This window comes from Vipera berus, assembly GCF_964194415.1.
Source record: "Vipera berus genome assembly, chromosome: 6".
NCBI classification, from domain to species: Eukaryota; Metazoa; Chordata; class Lepidosauria; order Squamata; family Viperidae; genus Vipera; species Vipera berus.
In genome coordinates, this window is record NC_138208.1 from 14,342,756 (window position 1) to 14,361,014 (window position 18,259).

The window sequence follows — 18,259 nt, forward strand, 5'->3', positions numbered from 1 at the left end:
CTTTCCTGAACTTGTCGAGGTCAGCTACCACCCCTGGGGGGGAGGTTTCTGCCACTCTTCCCCAACATCAATCGACCTAACCATGGTGCCAACACTCAAGATAAGCCAAGCCACCACTTTTAGACAAACCGACAACTCCCCCCCCTTCACTGTCTGTCTTCCCCTAGCCCAGGGGGAGGCAACCTCTGCTCTTTTATGACTCATGGACTACAACTCCCAGAATTCCTGAGTCAGCATAGCTCGGTGGAGCAGTGGGCTAATGCCTCCCTAAGTAACACCAGCTGCCTGCAATTAGTGCAGGTTCGAGTCCCACCAGGCTCAAGGTTAACTCAGCCTCCCATCCTTCCGAGGTAGGTAAAATGAGGACCCAGATTGCTGGGGGCAATTAAGCTGACTTTGTAATAATGCCGCTTGGTGTGTGTGTGAAAGCCCTAATAAGCAGGCATATACATATAGAATGAAGGCTATTGCTAAGCACATTGATTTGTGCTTTAGATTGTAAGCCGCCCTGAGTCTTCGGAGAAGGGCGGGATATAAATGGGATTTTAAAAAAAAACAAAAAACTCCCTGCTGACTCAGGAATTCTGGGAGTTGAAGTCCATGAGTCATCAAAGAGCCGAGGTTGCCTACCCCTGCCCTCGCCCCTTCGCGCCTCCCCCCCCCCCACACAAATCATTGCTCTCAAGCCAGCGCAGCGCAGCTGACGTAACCCGCCACGCCTCCAAGCGTTCCTCCTGCGTCCTCCAGGCCTCTCCTAGCAACGGGACGGTTCTTGCATCACACGCGCGCGTGCGCGCGCGCGGGGGAGGGGGGCGGCGGTGGGTAAGTCCGAGGGACGCCCTCCAATCCGTAGCGGACAAATCAGCTGCAGGAGCCTGCGCGCGTCAGCGCCAGGGCTCCGCCCCCTCCTCCGCCCCGGGGGGGGGGCGAAATCTTGTCTTGTTCCTGGTGCTAAGAGCGCCTGCGTGGCCGTCTCTTGTTTCCGCCGGTCTGGCAGTGGCGGCGGCGGCGAAAGCAACAGCAGCAGCGGCGGCATCGGCTGCGGCGGGAGGAGGAGGAGGAGTATCGTTTGGAAGGGCAGCCAGCCCCGCGGAGACCCAAAACTAGGGGCGTGGAGGGATGTGCGACCCTAGCAAGCAAGATTTGGTGACTGTTTTCAAGCGGCTCCGCGCCATTCCCACGAACAAGGTACGTAGGAAGCCAGCGCATGCTTCCGAGTGACACGTTGCAAGGCGGCGAGAGGCGGAGCTCGTGCGAGTGCGGTCTTGTGTGGGGCCGGGAAGCCGAGCGTGTTTTAACCCTGAGAGAGGGAGGGAGGATGGGAGACCTCCAGGAAACCTGCAGGTTGGAGGTTGCTGAGAGAGGCGTCCCTTGAAGGAGGCAGATTGTTCCCAGAGGATCGATTGCCTGGAGGGATTCATCAATTTACCGGATTCCTGCAAATTTTATTATTATTTTTTTATTTTAATCCCATTTATATCCCGCCCTTCTCTGTAGACTCAGGGCGGCTTACAATTTAAAGCACAAACCAATGTGCTTAGCAATAGCCTTCATTCTATGTATATGCCTGCTTATTAGGGCTTTCATACACCCCCCAAGCGGCATTATTACAAAGTCAGCTTAATTGCCCCCAACAATCTGGGTCCTCATTTTACCTACCTCGGAAGGATGGAAGGCTGAGTCAACCTTGAGCCTGGTGGGACTCGAACCTGCACTAATTGCAGGCAGCTGGTGTTACTTAAGGAGGCATTAGCCCACTACTCCACCAAGGCTCTACTGGGGATAAATTTACTGGGGATAAAAGTTTATAAATAAAGAGTTGTTACTATTTGGATGGGGCTGTAGGGAATTCTGGACTTGGAAATCGGGGGGGGGGGGGAAAGAAAGCCATCTGGGAAGACAGTGGCTAACCACTTCTCTAGCACTATAACGAGAACGATAGGGATGTATCCACAAAGCCATCAGTATCGTCAGATTACTTTCTGCAAATAATGATACAGGTTTGGATGTTGACTTTGGGAGAGGCAAGTCCCCGTTCAGGTAGGTCTTCCAGAAGACTTTAAGCCAGTCCACGTCTCCGCACCTTGTAAGGTGGGCTGTATGAAGACATTAGTGCCAGCCCCACTCATGTCCTCCAAGAGAAAAGTGCATTGTATAATAATACTGAGACTCGGATCGTGCCTGTTGTTTCAGCTGCATCTGTATGAAAAAAAAATATTCAGCTATATGGAAAAAAATATTTCAATAAAATCGCAGTAGCAAAGTGGCCTAAGTCAGCTTCTGCACGAGAGTGGATTTGAACCCAGATCTCTACTTCTAGAAGACTTGACTTTTGGGTCACAGTGGTTTCCCCACAATTACTAAATCTTCCAGACCAGATTTACACACCAACAGTATTTAATTAAAAAAAAAAATCCAGAGACTTCCTGGCTTAGATGTCTTTTATTTTCTCACTCAGGACTGTTGTACTTAAACTCCTATCCTGTTAATTCCTGGCCCCAGTGTGTATTGTGGGATGCTTCCATCATTTAACTGTCTCACATTCTGTTGAGTATTCATTTGCAAGGAATTACTTAATATAATAATATACTCATGAGAACATGCTGCTTTTCTCATCTTTCTCTGGCTTGAAGATATAATAACATTAATTCAAGGCAAAAATATTGTAATGATTTTTGTTCGTGGTGGTACTATGGGAGAATGCTTTACAGCATATTTAAATCTTTACTAGCCATATCATTTCTGACTAATGTTAAATTTCACTTGCTCCATGTTGGAACCCAAGTTCAAAGTTCCTTTCTTAGTCAATTCTAGTAGCATATGTTTAAATCACTGTGTGGAATGTACTCTTTAATTTTAAGCAGGAATTTGATGAGTTGCCTGAAAATGGTTTTTCAGTGTATGCATGTCAAAAGAAATAACTGCTTTTGCAATGCAAGCTTCAATGCCAGTTTATCTTAAGGTATTTCTGTTTGCTTCTCAATATTTAGATATAAATTATTTTTATTAGGTTATTAAAGTAACAAGTATTCCATCCCCTTGTATTATATGAAAATAACTTTGAAACTTTGAAACTCATTTTGAGCGTGTTTCAGATTTTTTTCCACTAATTAAGTGAGCTTAATGCTGTATATCGAGTAAATCAAGTTTACAAAAATATAAAGTCTTTAAGACAATTTAATTAAGCATTGAAGAGAATTGTAATGCCATTTTTGTGTCCATAATGTGGATATATTAATAGGGTACAATAATAGGGAATATTTGGGATTCACATGTTCATTGTTGCTCTCAAAGAACTGCCAGCAAGTTGTCTTGAAGACTGGTGAAGTGTGCAGGATCAAACCAGAAGTCTCTGACATTCTTTGTCTTCTAAGTTCACAGTGATCAATCAGCTGCCTATGGAGAGCTGAGAAATTGGAAAACATGCTTGTTATGGGAGATACTTTGATTAGGTTCTTTAAATAGTATATTATATATAAGTAGTGTCTTCTTAAAATCAGATGCAGTTCCTAGTGATTCTATAACGTGGTTATCTGGGTCAAGTACAAAAATGATCTGGCACTGTTTCAAGAATTATTTTAACTTCCCACTAGCTTATAGCCTTTTGATCTCTGATGGTCTTGCATCCAGGGCTAATCAGGCTTACCCTGCTTTGCTTTTTGCAATAATCCAAGACTGTAAAGTCTTCCTATTCTGTGCCATTTTAATGTTGGTTGAAACATATGTTCATATGCAATTGCTGGAAAGTAAGAATAGCTTAGCACGATGCAGCAGTGTATCTTGAGGGACGTCTACTTGAGGGACCTCTCATCCCACTGGGATTGGCCTGTACCACTTGTGCCGGCAGAGGAGGCATGCTGCGAGTCCCTTTAGCCCAATTATTCCAGCTGGTGAGGTTCAGGAGGAGGGCCTTCTCTGCTGTTGCTCCTGCCCTCTGCAACATCTTGCCCCCCTGCCCCCCCGATATAAGTTTGGCCTCGCAGGGGTGTCAAACTGCTGGCCCGCGGGCCGGATGCGTCATCCGGAAGCCGCACTCACCCCATTGCCGGCAATGGCAAAACTGTCCCGATACGTTGTGCGACATCATGTGACATCACGAGTTTGACATGGCTCTAAAGGGTGGCTGTGCCAGTCAGCTTGGGACCTCAGTAGGTGATCAGTGCAATGGAAATGAGTGCTAACAGATTCCCCCCCTCCCTTCATTCTCCCATGTGTCCTTGGCTATAATGCTTGTTTTTAACATTTTATGTTTTAATTAAGGTGCAAGCTGCCCAGAGTTAACCTATAATAAGGTGGGCGGCCAATAAATTTTATAAATAAATAAAATAAACAAATCTAAGTCAATATGTTTTTGCTGGTGATGACCTATAAAGCCCTAAATGGCGTGGGTCCGGATTATTTATGGGAGCACCTGCTGCCGGCGTCAACTTCCCATCGCCCCGTGCGCTCCCACAGAGAGGGTCTCCTCAGGGTGCCGTCGGTCAGGGAGTGCCGGCTGGCGGCCCCCAGGGGGAGAGCATTCTCTGTGGGCGCGCCTGCCCTCTAGAATCAGGTGCCTGTGGAGCTCCGGATGGCTCCCGACCTTCGCTCTTTCCGCCGTGATCTGAAAACCTGGTTATTCGAGCTTGCCGGCCTGGACTGAGGGATTGGGGTTATAAATTTCATAATTTAATTTATTTTGTTTGGGGCTAAATTTAATTTAGTCTATTTTTAACTCTTGTATGTTATATTTTAATTGCCCTGTACACCGCCCTGAGTCCCTCGGGAGAAGGGCGGTATATAAATCTAATAAATAAATAAATAAATAAATCCTATTTTGTGTATGTTTGTTAGGAAAGTACTGCTATAGTCATTATATCCATTACAGGTTAGCAGGAATTGAATGCTGCTCAAATCATTTTGGGCATAGTTTTCATTTTTCTGACCTGCAGCCTAATTTTAGAGAAATACATAATTTACTGTATTGGAGAAATCTTGCAGTTAATCAGGGTGGTTACTTAACTTCTTGCCATCAAATCATTGTTTGAATAGTTTAGAATTATTTCTCTTGCAGACAACATACTGGTATGTTAGGTTTTGCAAACATTTATGTCTGTGTCTGTATCCATCCATTCATCTATCTGTGCACCTCTTAGGAATGTCCAAGAGGTGCAACAACTTCTGATTTCAGCTTTCTTTTCCTTTGCAGACCTTTACAGATAGTTGTAAATTTAAAGATTGGTCTTAATGTTACTGTTTCATCACTATCATAGCTGCAAATGGTCACTAAACAAGGCAATCACTACACAAGGGCTACCTGTATGGGTTAAAAATATTGTCAATATTGTAAATGTCAGATTTTATTATTTGTTACTTCCCTTACCTCGTTGTACACAGAAGCAACCTTGTAGGTAGGTTAATTAGTTGGTTCACTTACAGTAAGTGTTTAATGTTGTTTAAAAAATCTTGGTGCACCAAGAGTCTTGTAGCATCTTTCCCAACACTCAAAAGCTTCTAGTATTTTAAAATAACTTGTTAGTTGGAAAAGGTGTCCCCAGACTCCTGATTTTATGCCACCATAAACAAACATGGCTTTCCTACAGTGGTCTACATCCGGTTTGTTAAACTTTCTTATCCTTGATTTTAGTTGGACTTAACTAGAGCTTAGTTACTATTACCATTATAGAAATTGAATGAATGAATGAATGAATAAATAAATAACTTTCAGTTGGACCTAAATTCCATTTATTTGATTTGAATTCTTAAAAGTAACATTTCATGAATGTTGTACCTAAGTAGCAACCAAATTGATGAGTGATATTTGTATTCTATGTGCATTTTCCAGATCAGACTTACCGTATTTAGGAGACAAAAGTATGCTGGGTAATAACAGTTAAATTGTGGCTGTTTTCTAGTTATGTTTTGACTGTGGAGCAAAAAATCCAAGCTGGGCAAGCATAACATATGGCGTTTTCCTCTGCATTGACTGCTCTGGGACTCATCGCTCACTTGGAGTTCACTTGAGTTTCGTTCGGTAAGCAATTTGTTTAGTAATGTATGTGGTTCATTGTTTGGGGATATTTTCCCGAGTTTTTGTATCTATATGTACATATATGTTTCCTTATCTTGTAGAAAAGAAGCTTATTGGTTTGAAACTGTCTCTTGTTCCTGTTAACTATCTTTATCGAGCACCAATATTAAACAAATAGAAATAATCTGGCACATCTTTCATGAATGTACACCTTACATGAATTTCAAAATATAGAATGTCATATGACAGTCTCATTTTCAAGCTTGTTGTTATTAGCTGCGAAGTCGTGTCTGACCCATCGCGACCCTATGGACAACGTTGCTCCAGGCCTTCCTGTCCTCTACCATCTTCTGGAGTCCATTTAAGCTCACGCCTACTGCTTCAGTGACTCCATCCAGCCACCTCATTCTCTGTCTTCCCCTTCTTCTCTTGCCCTCAACCTTTCCCAGCATTAGGCTCTTCTCCAGTGAGTCCTTCCTTCTCATTAGGTGGCCAAAGTATTTGAGTTTTAGCTTCAGGATCTGGCCTTCTAAAGAACAGTCAGGGTTGATCTCCTCTAGGACTGACCGGTTTGATCGCCTTGCAGTCCAAGGGACTCGCAGGAGTCTTCTCCAGCACCATAGTTCAAAGGCCTCAATTCTTTGGCGCTCAGCCTTTTTTATGGTCCAGCTTTCACTGCCATACATTGCAACTGGGAAGACCATAGCCTTGACTATACACACTTTTGTTGACAGGGTGATATCTCTGCTTTTTAGTGTGCTGTCTAGATTTGCCATGGCTTTCCTCCCTAGGAGCAAGCGTCTTTTAATTTCTTGGCTACAGTCCCCCTCTGCAGTGATCTTGGAGCCCAGGAAAATGAAATCTGTCACTACCTCCATTTCTTCCTCATCTATTTGCCAGGAATTGAGAGGGCCGGATGCCATGATCTTGGTTTTCTTAATGTTAAGTTTCAACCCAAGTTTTGCACTCTCCTTCTTCACCCGCAACAAGAGGCTCTTTAGTTCTTCTTCACTTTCTGCCATTAGAGTGGTATCATCTGCATATCTTAGGTTGTTGATATTTCTTCCGGCAATCTTAATTCCAATTTTTGATTCATCTAGCCCTGCCTTTCTCATGATGTGATTTTCAAGCTAAAGTTTAGTTAATATTTAAACTGATTTTGGTCACCCTGACATATCTGTTCCCATAGTTTTTGTTTGCTCTTAAAATACTTGCATGATTTGTTAACTCTACTAGTATCTAATATCGCAGCTCTTCAATTTTATCTTAGGGCTTTATGCCTTAGCTCCTTTGAGTAGTAAGTTGCAGCTCTCTTCATAAATTACAATATCTTCAACTTTAGTGTTGTTCTGCAGATCTGATAAAGAACAATCCTCTACTCATTGTTTCCAAGTACAATGGGTGAAGTTTATGTATCAAATGTAGCAGTAGCTTTCCCAAGATTGGCTATTTTTGTTTGACAATCCAATTCCTGTAAAGTTGAATGCTCACTTACTCATTGGGTGATAATTCTATTTAGCAGTAATTTATAATTCTATATTTTCTGTAATTTATTGGCTCTGCATCAGGATGAATATTACTTCATTTCTTTCATTTCTTTCCAGAAAACATGCCAATAATGCTTTCTGCATATCTTATCTCTTTCCTGTCTCTTCTTGTGCTGGCACAAGAAGTATTTTCAAAAATCATGCAGCCAGCATTCAGAAGGAGATGCTTGATTCCTTATAAACCTTTTCAGTATTAAGTATTAAAGGTATAACCAGCCTGTTCTCCTGCTCAGTTCCATTTAATTAATTAAATTGTGATGAAAAGATCCTCTTCTTCTCTTGCATCTGGGGTAGTAAAAAAGACCTCGACTTACAACCATTCAAAGTTACAACAGCACTGGAAAAAGTGACTTGTGACAGTTTTTCACACTTATGACCGTGGCTACATCCCCATGGTCATGGGATCCAAATTCGGACACTTGGCGACTGAGTCATATTTATGACAGTCATAGTGTCACGTGATCAGCTTTCATGGCCTTCTGATAAGAAAAGTCAGTGGGGAGGCCAGATTCACTTAACAGTCTTACTAATTTCACTGCTGTGATTCACTTAACAACTGTGGCAAGAAACAGTTCGTTAAATGGGACAAAATTCACTTAACCAATGTCTCACTTAGCAACAGAAATTTTGGGCTCAACTGTGATCATAATTCGAAGTCTACCAGTATTATAGCTTCCTTCCCAAATCCTTGACCATTCTACGCAGAGCTTGATTTCCAGGCTGTTCACCATATGGGCAATCCACTTCTGAACTTGTTCTAATCTGTAACTGTCCTTTTTCAACTATGATGTTCAGTACTGGACACCATATTCGAGATAAAATCTGGCCAAAGCAAAATGGAGTGGAACCATTTTTTTTCTATGATGTGGAGTTATATTTCTGTTAATTCATGCCAAGAGAGCAATTGTTTTTAGCAAAAGCATCACGCTTCTGATTTAATGTTCAATTTGTGTTGATAAAACACCCAGAGCCTTACATTTTTCCTATCAAAGATACAGAACTTTAAATTCTCTATGTCAAATTTCATTCTACTCATTTCACTCCATATCTCAAGCCACTCTAGATCTTTTTGGATCTTGTTTGATGGCTGTCAGAATCCATTTATATCACATTTCATAATTGTATAGGTAGAACAACGTGCTATTTCTGGGGATTCTGCCATCTCTCCGAGGGGGGGGGAGAGGATGGTTACTAAAGCGATTTTCAAACAACAGGGGATGTTTTACTGGGGAAGGGAGGGGGGGACAGACAGGTCTGGATTGTATCTTCATTTACAACTGAAAAGGAAAGCAATAACCATAAAACCAAGGAGAGTTCCCTTTCCCATGGAAGGACCTGACACCTAGCAACTGACGACAGCCTGACCAAATGGATGAGGGGAGGGGCTGAAATGGGAATGGTTTATATAGGATTGAAATGTAACTTTTCTCAGATTCCGTCTTGTATTCCCACAATCGATTCCATCCTAGTAAACATTTTCCTTTTGGACTAAACTTGCATCCAAGAGTTCTTATTTCCTAAGATGTGGATTGAGGTGGGTCCTGACAATGGCTTTTATTTATTTAACAAAATGGAATGAGGAAAAAGATGATAGAAAAAAGAAAGAAAAACAGAGAACAAAATAACCACGATATAAATTTATTTGTGTATATGATTATATAATGTTCATTTGCTTTGTTTGTTTATTTATTTATTATACCTCCCATCTCACTTAAGTGTCTCTGGGCTCTCTTCAAACATCTATATTGCATCTCTACAACAGTTTCAATAAAGAAAAACCATATTTCATTTGTTGTTGTTAGCTGCGAAGTCGTGTCTGACCCATCGCTACCCTATGGACAACGTTCCTCTAGGCCTTCCTGTCCTCTACCATCTTCTGGAGTCCATTTAAGCTCACGCCTATTGCTTCAGTGACTCCATCCAGCCACCTCATTCTCTGTCGTCCCCTTCTTCTATTGCCCTCAATCTTTCCCAGTATTAGGCTCTTCTCCAGTGAGTCCTTCCTTCTCATTAGGTGGCCAAAGTATTTGAGTTTTAGGTTCAGGATCTGGCCTTCTAAAGAACAGTCAGGGTTGATCTCCTCTAGGACTGACCGGTTTGATCGCCTTGCAGTCCAAGGGACTTGCAGGAGTCTTCTCCAGTACCACAGGACAGTTGAAAATTGAAAAGTTAAAAAGTTCTGTCTTCTCACCATGGCTCATTACAATCAACTACCTTCTGTTTTCAATGGGTATACATCCTCTTTGGCTTTTGTTTTATTTCTAACATACCCCCCCCCAAAGTCCCCTTGTTTTGGTGCATTTCAAAAGATATGTTGCTTTGTTGTTTTTTTAAAAAAGGAGCTGTGATGGTGCAGTGGTTAGAGTGCACTATTGAAGGCTCATTCTGCTGACTGTCAGCAGTTGGGCAGTTTGAGTTTCACCGTCTCAAGGTTGACTCAGCCTTCCATCCTTCCAAGGTTGGTAAAATGAGGACCCAGATTGTTGGGGGCCACATGCTGACTCTAAACCGCTTAGAGAGGTCTGTAAAGCACTGTGAAGTGGTATATAAATCGAAGTATTATTGCTATTAAAAAGGTACTTCAGAAACTATTTCTATTTTTTGGTTTTAGATCTACAGAATTAGACTCAAACTGGTCATGGTTTCAACTGAGGTGCATGCAAGTTGGAGGCAATGCAAATGCTGTAAGTACATGAAACTTGCTTGTTCCCCCCCCACCTTGGTTTCTAGTAACCAGTAATTATTAACTGATTTATCAGAGTTCTGTGCATATTATGAGTTACATTTCATGTATTTGCTATCCTTTAATATAATTACCACATATGCCTTCACAATCTTGAAAACCAAGAAATAAATGAATAAAATAGTTCTGGCTTCTTATTCATTTGTTTCTTTGACTTTTAAGATTGCTACACAGTTCCCTGTTACTAGCTGCTCTAAGCATCTGTTGCATATATATGAAAGGATAGAAAATAGACAAAATGTAACTCATAAAAATCTTAGTATGCATGAATAGACATTTTAGAAAACAATGGGAGTTAAGTTGATCATGATTAAATCTCTGGGTTAGAAATTTAGCATTAAGTCAAGTGAAACCTGAGATATTTTCAGTTACTGATTTTTCCCCCAATATTATTGAAATACAGTGTTTACTGGCAAACAATGAATGAAGAATTAATAAGGGTTTGAACCAAATTACGCCAGAAAAAGTGGAGAAAAACACAATGGCTCAAACACTGGAAAAAGTCAGTCTGCATATCAATATTCAAAAAAGAATCTTAACAGGGTGTGTAAACTATTGTACAATATTTCCAATTTCACCTGCTAGCCAAACAAATGCATAGGATTGTCCACTGTAGATTAAGACCATGTGTGGAAAGGGAGATGCCAGATATTAATGCTGGTTTTAGCAAAAAACAGGAAAAACAGACATTATTGCTGAAGCACGCTGGATAATTGAGAAACTATAAAATCCTGAAACAAATATGTACTTCATTGATTATGGAATGACCTTTAATTGTGTTGATAATATCCAGCTGTGGAATGCACTTAATAAAATGGAGATTTCATTCTCCTCAAGTGGAACCTATACACTGGGCAGGAAGCCACAGTATTGAACGTAAAGGAGCACAGTAAAAAATAGAACTAAAATGAAATATAAAGAAGATCAAATTAAAGACAACAAGATTAGGAACAGAATTGATAGTGAAGATGCTGAAATAATGGATAACTCCTGCCATTTGGATCAGCTATCAACATTAAAGGAAGTAATTGCCAGCGTGTTTCTGCAGGCCGTCATTTAGAATGGTAGCAATGAATGCCCTGGAAAAGATACTCAGATGCTGAGTTGCATCTGTACCTACAAAGTTCACAATCATCGAGGCATTAGTTTTCCCTGTGACATTCCATGGGAGCAAAAGTTGGATTCTGAAGAAAAAGTAAAAAAGAGTATTGATTCTTTGAAATGGTCTTGATGAGGTAGACTCCTGAGCTACCAAGGATAGCCAAGAAAATAAAGAATTGGATTATAGAATAAATCAACCCAGGATTCTTACTTGAGACACCAATGACCACGCTCAAAATTACAGGTAGTCCTTGACTTACAACAGTTTAGTGATCATTTGAAGTTGCAACGGCAGTGGAAGAAAGTGAGTTATGACCATTTTTCACACTTAAGGCCATTGTTGCATTTCCACGGTCGTGATCAAAATTCAGATGCTGGGCAACTGACTCATATTTATGATGATTGCAGTGTCCTGGGGCCATACGATCACCTTTTGTGACCTTCTGACAAGCAAAGACAATGGGAAAGCCAGATTTACTTAACATCTGTATTACTAACTTGAACTGCAGTGATCCACTTAACAACTGGGCCAAGAAAAGTTGTAAAATGGGGCAAAACTCACTCAATAAATATCTCAGTAACATAAATATGGGGCTCAATTGTAGTCCTGTGTCGAGGACTCCCTGTATCATACTTTGGATACATTATGCAAATGCCCAGCTTTATTGAGAAGTTTATCGTGTTGGGAAATATGGAATAAAAAAAGAGGACAACTCACATCAGACCCAAGAAACATGGAACTGGGACAGAGTTCAGAAGGAGTACAAGGTTATTTTAATGCTACCTATATACAAGAATCTGATCTACTAATGGAAAGGGCAAACGTGCTGGATAAGAGTCAACATAATTCATGGGGAGTGGGTGGACCTAGGTCTCTCGTGGGAGCATAGTGACTCCAAACTTATGATGCCTTTGACCCTGCCCTCAGGGTCAGCCGCCTTCTTTCCTACATCTAGCAGGAAAATGAATGGGCTCAATTTCAGCAGGAAACTGTGCACTATTGGAACAGCTAAAGAGACCAGTCGAGGGCAGATCATCCTGGAAAAGCCCATTTATTTGGTCATTAAGAATCGATAATCAACTTCACGGCACATAATCAATTCTCTTGATGTACACAATTCTATCAAGGAATAAGCGTTGATGACAAGTGGTCCTTGGTGAACCACCATTCATTTAGCAACTGAAATTACGGTGACGGTGAATGAAGAGACTCTTATCACTGCAGCCATCACAGCATCCCTGTGGTCACATTATTGCAGGTTGGGCACTTGGCAATCAGGCTTTCAATTGCAGTCATCCTTCTTTGGTGACCTAATTGCCATTTGCAACCTTCACTGCTGGCTTTTGATAAGCAAAGTCAATAGAGAAACTGGCAGATCACAAATGGCAATCATATGATGATGTGTCTAATAAGCATGCACCACTTACCTAACAATTGCAATTAGAACTACTGTTGTAAGTCAGGTAAGAAAAGCAAGTGCTGCAAGAAAAGCCAGATTTTACATTTAGGCAGGAAAAACCAAAGGTCCAAGTACAGATTACATGACAAAACAGTAACTGTGAGAGGGACCTTGGAGTCCTAGGGGACGAACACTTAAACATGAGTCAGGGGTGTGCCGCAGCAGCCAAAAAAGCTAATGCAATCCTTGGTTGTATAAACAGGATTTATACAAATAGAATCAAAATCACGCAAAGCATTAGTACGCTTTATAAATCCTTAGTAAGACGACACCTGGAATATTGCATCCACTTTTGGTCACTATAATATAAAAAACATGTTCAGACTTTAGAAAAAGTGCAGAGAAGAGCAACCAGGATGATTAAAGACCTGGAGACTAAAACATGAAGAACAGTTGCAGAATTTGGGTATGACTAGTCTAGAGAAAAGACGGACTAGGGGTGACATGATAACATTCCGGTATTTGAAGGGTTGCCATAAAGAAGAGGTGGTCAACGTATTTTCCAAAGCACCAGAATGCAAGTCAAGAAACGATGGGAACTAATCAAGGAGAGAAGCAACCTGGAATTAAGGAGAAATTTCCTAATAGTGAAAACAATCAGTGGAACAGCTTGCCTTCAGAAGTTGTGGGTGCTTCATCACTGGAGGTTTTTAAAAAGACACTGGACAGCCGCTTCTCTCAAACTGTATAGGGTCTCCTGCGTGAGCAGGGGGTTGGACTAGAAGACCTCCAAGGTCCCTTCCAGCTCTATCCTGATTGAGATGCTGAATTTAAGAACTTTCCTTGTGGGTGGGTGCTCCAACACTAGAGGCTTTTAAGAAGAGATTGGAAAATCATTTGTCTGAAGTGGTATAGGATCTCCTGCTTGAGCAGGGGGTTAGGCTAGAAGACCTCTGAGATCCCTTCCAACTCTGTTATTCTGTTACTCCAGTGTGATCAAGTGCTACTGCACTTGACAAAAATTGCTTAGCGATGGAGTTCTTGGTCCCAATTACCATTGTTAACAGAGGACTATTAGTATTATTGTTACTGGAGCTGATGTATTTATTGTATTTTTCTCCTGTTTTCCCTATGGTCGTGCTGAAAGTAAGACACATTTGTTAAAAAAAGACAAAGAGTTCCTCTGTATTCCTATTCCTATGGTACATAATGGATAATAAGAGGGAAATGGTTACTTTTTCAAAGGCAGGAAGATAAGGTAAAGGTAAAGGTTCCCCCACACATGCGTGCTAGTCGTTTCCGACTCTAGGGGCCGGTGCTCATCTCCGTTTCAAAGCCGAAGAGCCAGTGCTTGTCCGAGGACGTCTCCGTGGTCATGTGGCTGGCATGACTAGACGCCAAAGGCGCACGGAACACTGTTACCTTCCCACCGTAGTGTTCCCTATTTTTCTACTTGCAGTTTTATGTGCTTTCGAACTGCTAGGTTGGCAGAAGCTGGGACGAGTAACAGGCGCTCACTCTGTTACGCGGCACTTGGGATTTGACCCGCCAAACTGCCAACCTTCTGATCGACAAGCTCAGCGTCCTAACCCACTGAGATTTATTGGCATGTGCTTACAGGTCAGCTTGGATTCAGCTTACCATTCTAGAGTTCTTGCTTCAATCGGGGATTAAACTAGAAGACCTCCAAAGTCCCTTCCATCTCTATTTTGATTGAGATGCTGAATTTTAAGAACTTTCCTCGTGGGTGGGTGCTCCAACACTGGGGTTTCAGGCTTATATGGCTTTCATTCCTTCATCCAAATAATGGGATACTACCTTCATTTCTGTTACCAGTAAATAAGCCCATAGTCAAACTTCCGTGGAAGGGACATGGCAAGATTTTCTGGTTGATAGAAATAAATAGCTATCCCATCATCATAATAAAAATGGATAGGAAGACTAGAAAAATAAAGACAGTGAATCTTGGCCTTCATCTTCAGAGCAACGTAAACAAACTCTCACCAAAGAAAGTAGGTAAGCATGGAACGTTACAAGTACATCAATCAGATGGTTGAAAAAAAGTGCCTTGGAAGAATTTATTTATTTATTTTATTTTAATTCCATTTACGGTATATCCCGCCCTTCTCCGAAGACTCAGGGCGGCTTACAAGCTTAGCAGTAGCCTTCATTCTGCCTGAAGGACAGTGAAGAAGATGCACTAGTACACCAGGAAGGTTTGCCAAATACTGGAGCGACCAAAAGGACCAAACAAATGAAGAACAGAAGAGGATGTGGGAAGGTCAAGTGTTACAGGGCTAGTGCGCGAAATACAGGTAAATAACAGGCAAAGCAGATAATAACAAGACCTGGCAGCGGCCAAGAGCAGGAAAGTTGAAGAAAGTAAAAGAGAGCCTAATTCTGGCATGCACAAGATCAAGCCTTAAGAACAAACGCCTACAAAGCCAGAATAGAGAACACAGCAGCAACAGCAACTGCCGCCTCTGCAGAAAAGCCGAAGAAACCGTGGACCACCTACTTAGCTGTTGCAAGAAGACTGCACAGACTGACTGCAAAAATGGTACGATAAAATAGCAACAGCGATGCAGTGGAAGATCTGCCAGAAATCACAACTTGCCTGCAAGCAAAAACTGGCAGGATCATAAAAATGAGCCTTGGTGGAGCAGTGGGCTAATGCCTCCTTAAGTAACACCAGCTGCCTGCCATTAGTGCAGGTTCGAGTCCCACCAGGCTCAAGGTTGACTCAGCCTTCCATCCTTCCGAGGTAGGTAAAATGAGGACCCAGATTGTTGGGGGCAATAAGCTGACTTTGTAAAAATGCCGCTTGGGGGGGGGGCAAAAGCCCTAATAAGCAGGCATATACATAGAATGAAGATTATTGCTAAGCACATTGGTTTGTGCTTAGATTGTAAGCCACCCTGAGTCTTCGGAGAAGGGCGGGATATAAATGGGATTAAAAATAATAATAGAGAAAATAATAGAAAATGAAGGCGCTCAAGCGCTCTGGGACTTTACCCTTCAAACAGACAAGACACCAACCAGAGAACACGCCAGACTTCATCGCTGTCTATAAGAAAAACAAAAGAGGTCTGGAAAGTGGACCATGGCAGCAGAAAAGAAGGGAAGGAACTGGAAAAGATAACAAAACATCTTAAAATGTTAAAAGGAACTGGCAGACATGATTTCGGAACCATTTAACCACATATTTCAAAAATCCTAGATCACCAGAGAATTATCAGAGGACTGGAAAAGAGCTGATGTGGTTCCAGTCTTCTAAAAAGGGAAAAATGGACCCAGGAAACTAGAAGCCAATCAGCCTGATCTCAATACCTGGGGACATCCTGGGAAAGATAGCTGATTTGTGAGCACCTAGAAGTGAAAAAGGCAATTAAGAGAAGTCAGCAGAGGTTGTTAAAAGCAGGTCATGCCAAACAAACTTTATTGTTTAATAAAGTGACCAAATTAACAAACCAAGGAAATGTGTTGGATATAGTATACTTAGGAATGCGCTGGCTCATTGGGTTAGGACGCTGAGCTTGTCGATCAGATGGTCGGCAATTTGGCAGGTCGAATCCCGAGTGCCGCGTAGTGGAGTGAACACCTGTTACTCGTCCCAGCTTCTGCCAACCTAACAGTTCGAAAGCACGTAAAAATGCAAGTAGAAAAATAGGGACCACTATGGTGGGAAGGTAACAGCGTTCCGTGCGCCTTTGGTATCTAGTCATGCCGGCCACATGACCACGGAGACGTCCTCAGACAAGCGCTGGCTCTTCGGCTTTGAAACGGAGATGAGCACCGGCCCCTAGAGTTGGAAATGAGTAGCACGCATGTGCGGGGGAACCTTTACCTTTACCTTTAGAAATGAAAAAGCCGATTAAGAGAAGTCAGCAGAGGTTGTTAAAAGCAGGTCATGCCAAACAAACTTTATTGTTTAATAAAGTGACCAAATTAACAAACCAAGGCAATGTGTTGGATATAGTATACTTAGGAATGCAGTGGCTCATTGGGTTAGGACGCTGAGCTTGTCGATCAGATGGTCGGCAGTTTGGCAGGTCGAATCCCGAGTGCCGCGTAGCAGAGTGAGCGCCTGTTACTTGTCCCAGCTTCTGCCAACCTAGCAGTTCGAAAGCACGTAAAAATGCAAGTAGAAAAATAGGGACCACTACGGTGGGAAGGTAACAGCGTTCCGTGCGCCTTTGGCATCTAGTCATGCCGGCCACATGACCACGGAGACGTCCTCGGACAAACGCTGGCTCTTCGGCTTTGAAACGGAGATGAGCACCGGCCCCTAGAGTCGGAAACGACTAGCACACATGTGCGGGGGAACCTTTACTTTACCTTTTACCTTTATAGTATACTTGGACTTCAGTAAAGCATTTGACCACAGGCTACTTCTTGGTAAGATAGAAAAACGTGGTATAGATAGCATCACCACCAGCTGGATTTGTAACTGGCTGACCAATCCCATTCAACATGCAGTCCTCAATGGAACTACATCGACATGGAGGGAAGGATGCAGTGGGGCTTTGTCTTAGGCCCATTTTCATCATCGGCTGAGGTAAAGGGATAAAATGGGAACTCATCAAATTTTGACACCAAGCTGAGGGGAATAGCCAACACTTCAGAACAGGGCTCTTCAAACTTGGCCCTTTTAGGACTTCTGGGCTTCAACTCCCAGAATTCCTCAGGCAGGCAGGCTGGCTGAGGAATTCTGGGAGTTGAAGTCCACAAGTCATAAAAGGGCCAAGTTTGAAGACTCCTGCTTTAGACGATGAGCTCAAGATCCAAAAGGTTGTTGACAGACTTGAACACTGGGCTCTGTCCAACAAACTGCAGTTGTGCTGGGAAAAGTAAGACTTTGCACTTAGGCAAGAAAAAGCCAAATGCACAGGTATAGAATAGGTGGTACCTGGTTTAACAGCAGTAACTGTGAGAGGGAGCAGGGGGCTGGACTAGAAGACCTCCAAGGTCCCTCCCAACTCTGCTATTCTGTATTCTTCAATCTTCTGAAAATGAACTAGTCAGCAATGACATTGAGGATTTTTTTTAAAAAAACACATTTTCTCGGTATTTTCTTTTTAGTCTGCGTTCTTTCATCAGCATGGTTGTGTCACCAATGACACCAATGCCAAGTACAACAGTCGTACTGCGCAGCTCTACCGAGACAAGATTAGATCTCTTGCAGCTCAGGCAACACGGAAATATGGCAGAGATGTGAGTAATGTACATATTTTACAGTACTTGCTGGTTTTGTGTTGTTCAGTCACCTTAATGTTTGTAAAGCTAAAATGATATGGTAATGGCATCATAGTATTCATATATGTTAAAATGTTGCAGGTACTTTGAAGAGAGCATGTTGCATTTTTAGTATCAATACTATTCTCTTCAAGCTTTGCTTTTCTGCTTATATAAGCAGTTCATATGTAGATAAAATATACCAAGCTGTTCTTGTTGTATG

The 18,259-nt window shown here is 42.1% G+C and overlaps 1 protein-coding gene across 4 annotated transcripts in view; it reads left to right on the forward strand.

Moving 5' to 3' along the window:
• Positions 1 to 953: 953 nt before the first annotated feature.
• Positions 954 to 18,259, forward strand: part of ARFGAP3 (ARF GTPase activating protein 3) — a 47,258-nt gene continuing 29,952 nt past the window's right edge. For all 4 annotated transcript variants that reach the window (XM_081330403.1, XM_081330404.1, XM_081330405.1 and 1 more), the window contains exons 1-4: positions 954 to 1,188; positions 5,895 to 6,013; positions 10,169 to 10,241; positions 17,884 to 18,015. In XM_081330403.1, the coding sequence (XP_081186529.1) occupies positions 1,120 to 1,188; positions 5,895 to 6,013; positions 10,169 to 10,241; positions 17,884 to 18,015 (393 nt within the window). In that variant the 5' untranslated portion in view covers positions 954 to 1,119. The remainder of the gene's footprint in view (positions 1,189 to 5,894; positions 6,014 to 10,168; positions 10,242 to 17,883; positions 18,016 to 18,259) is intronic.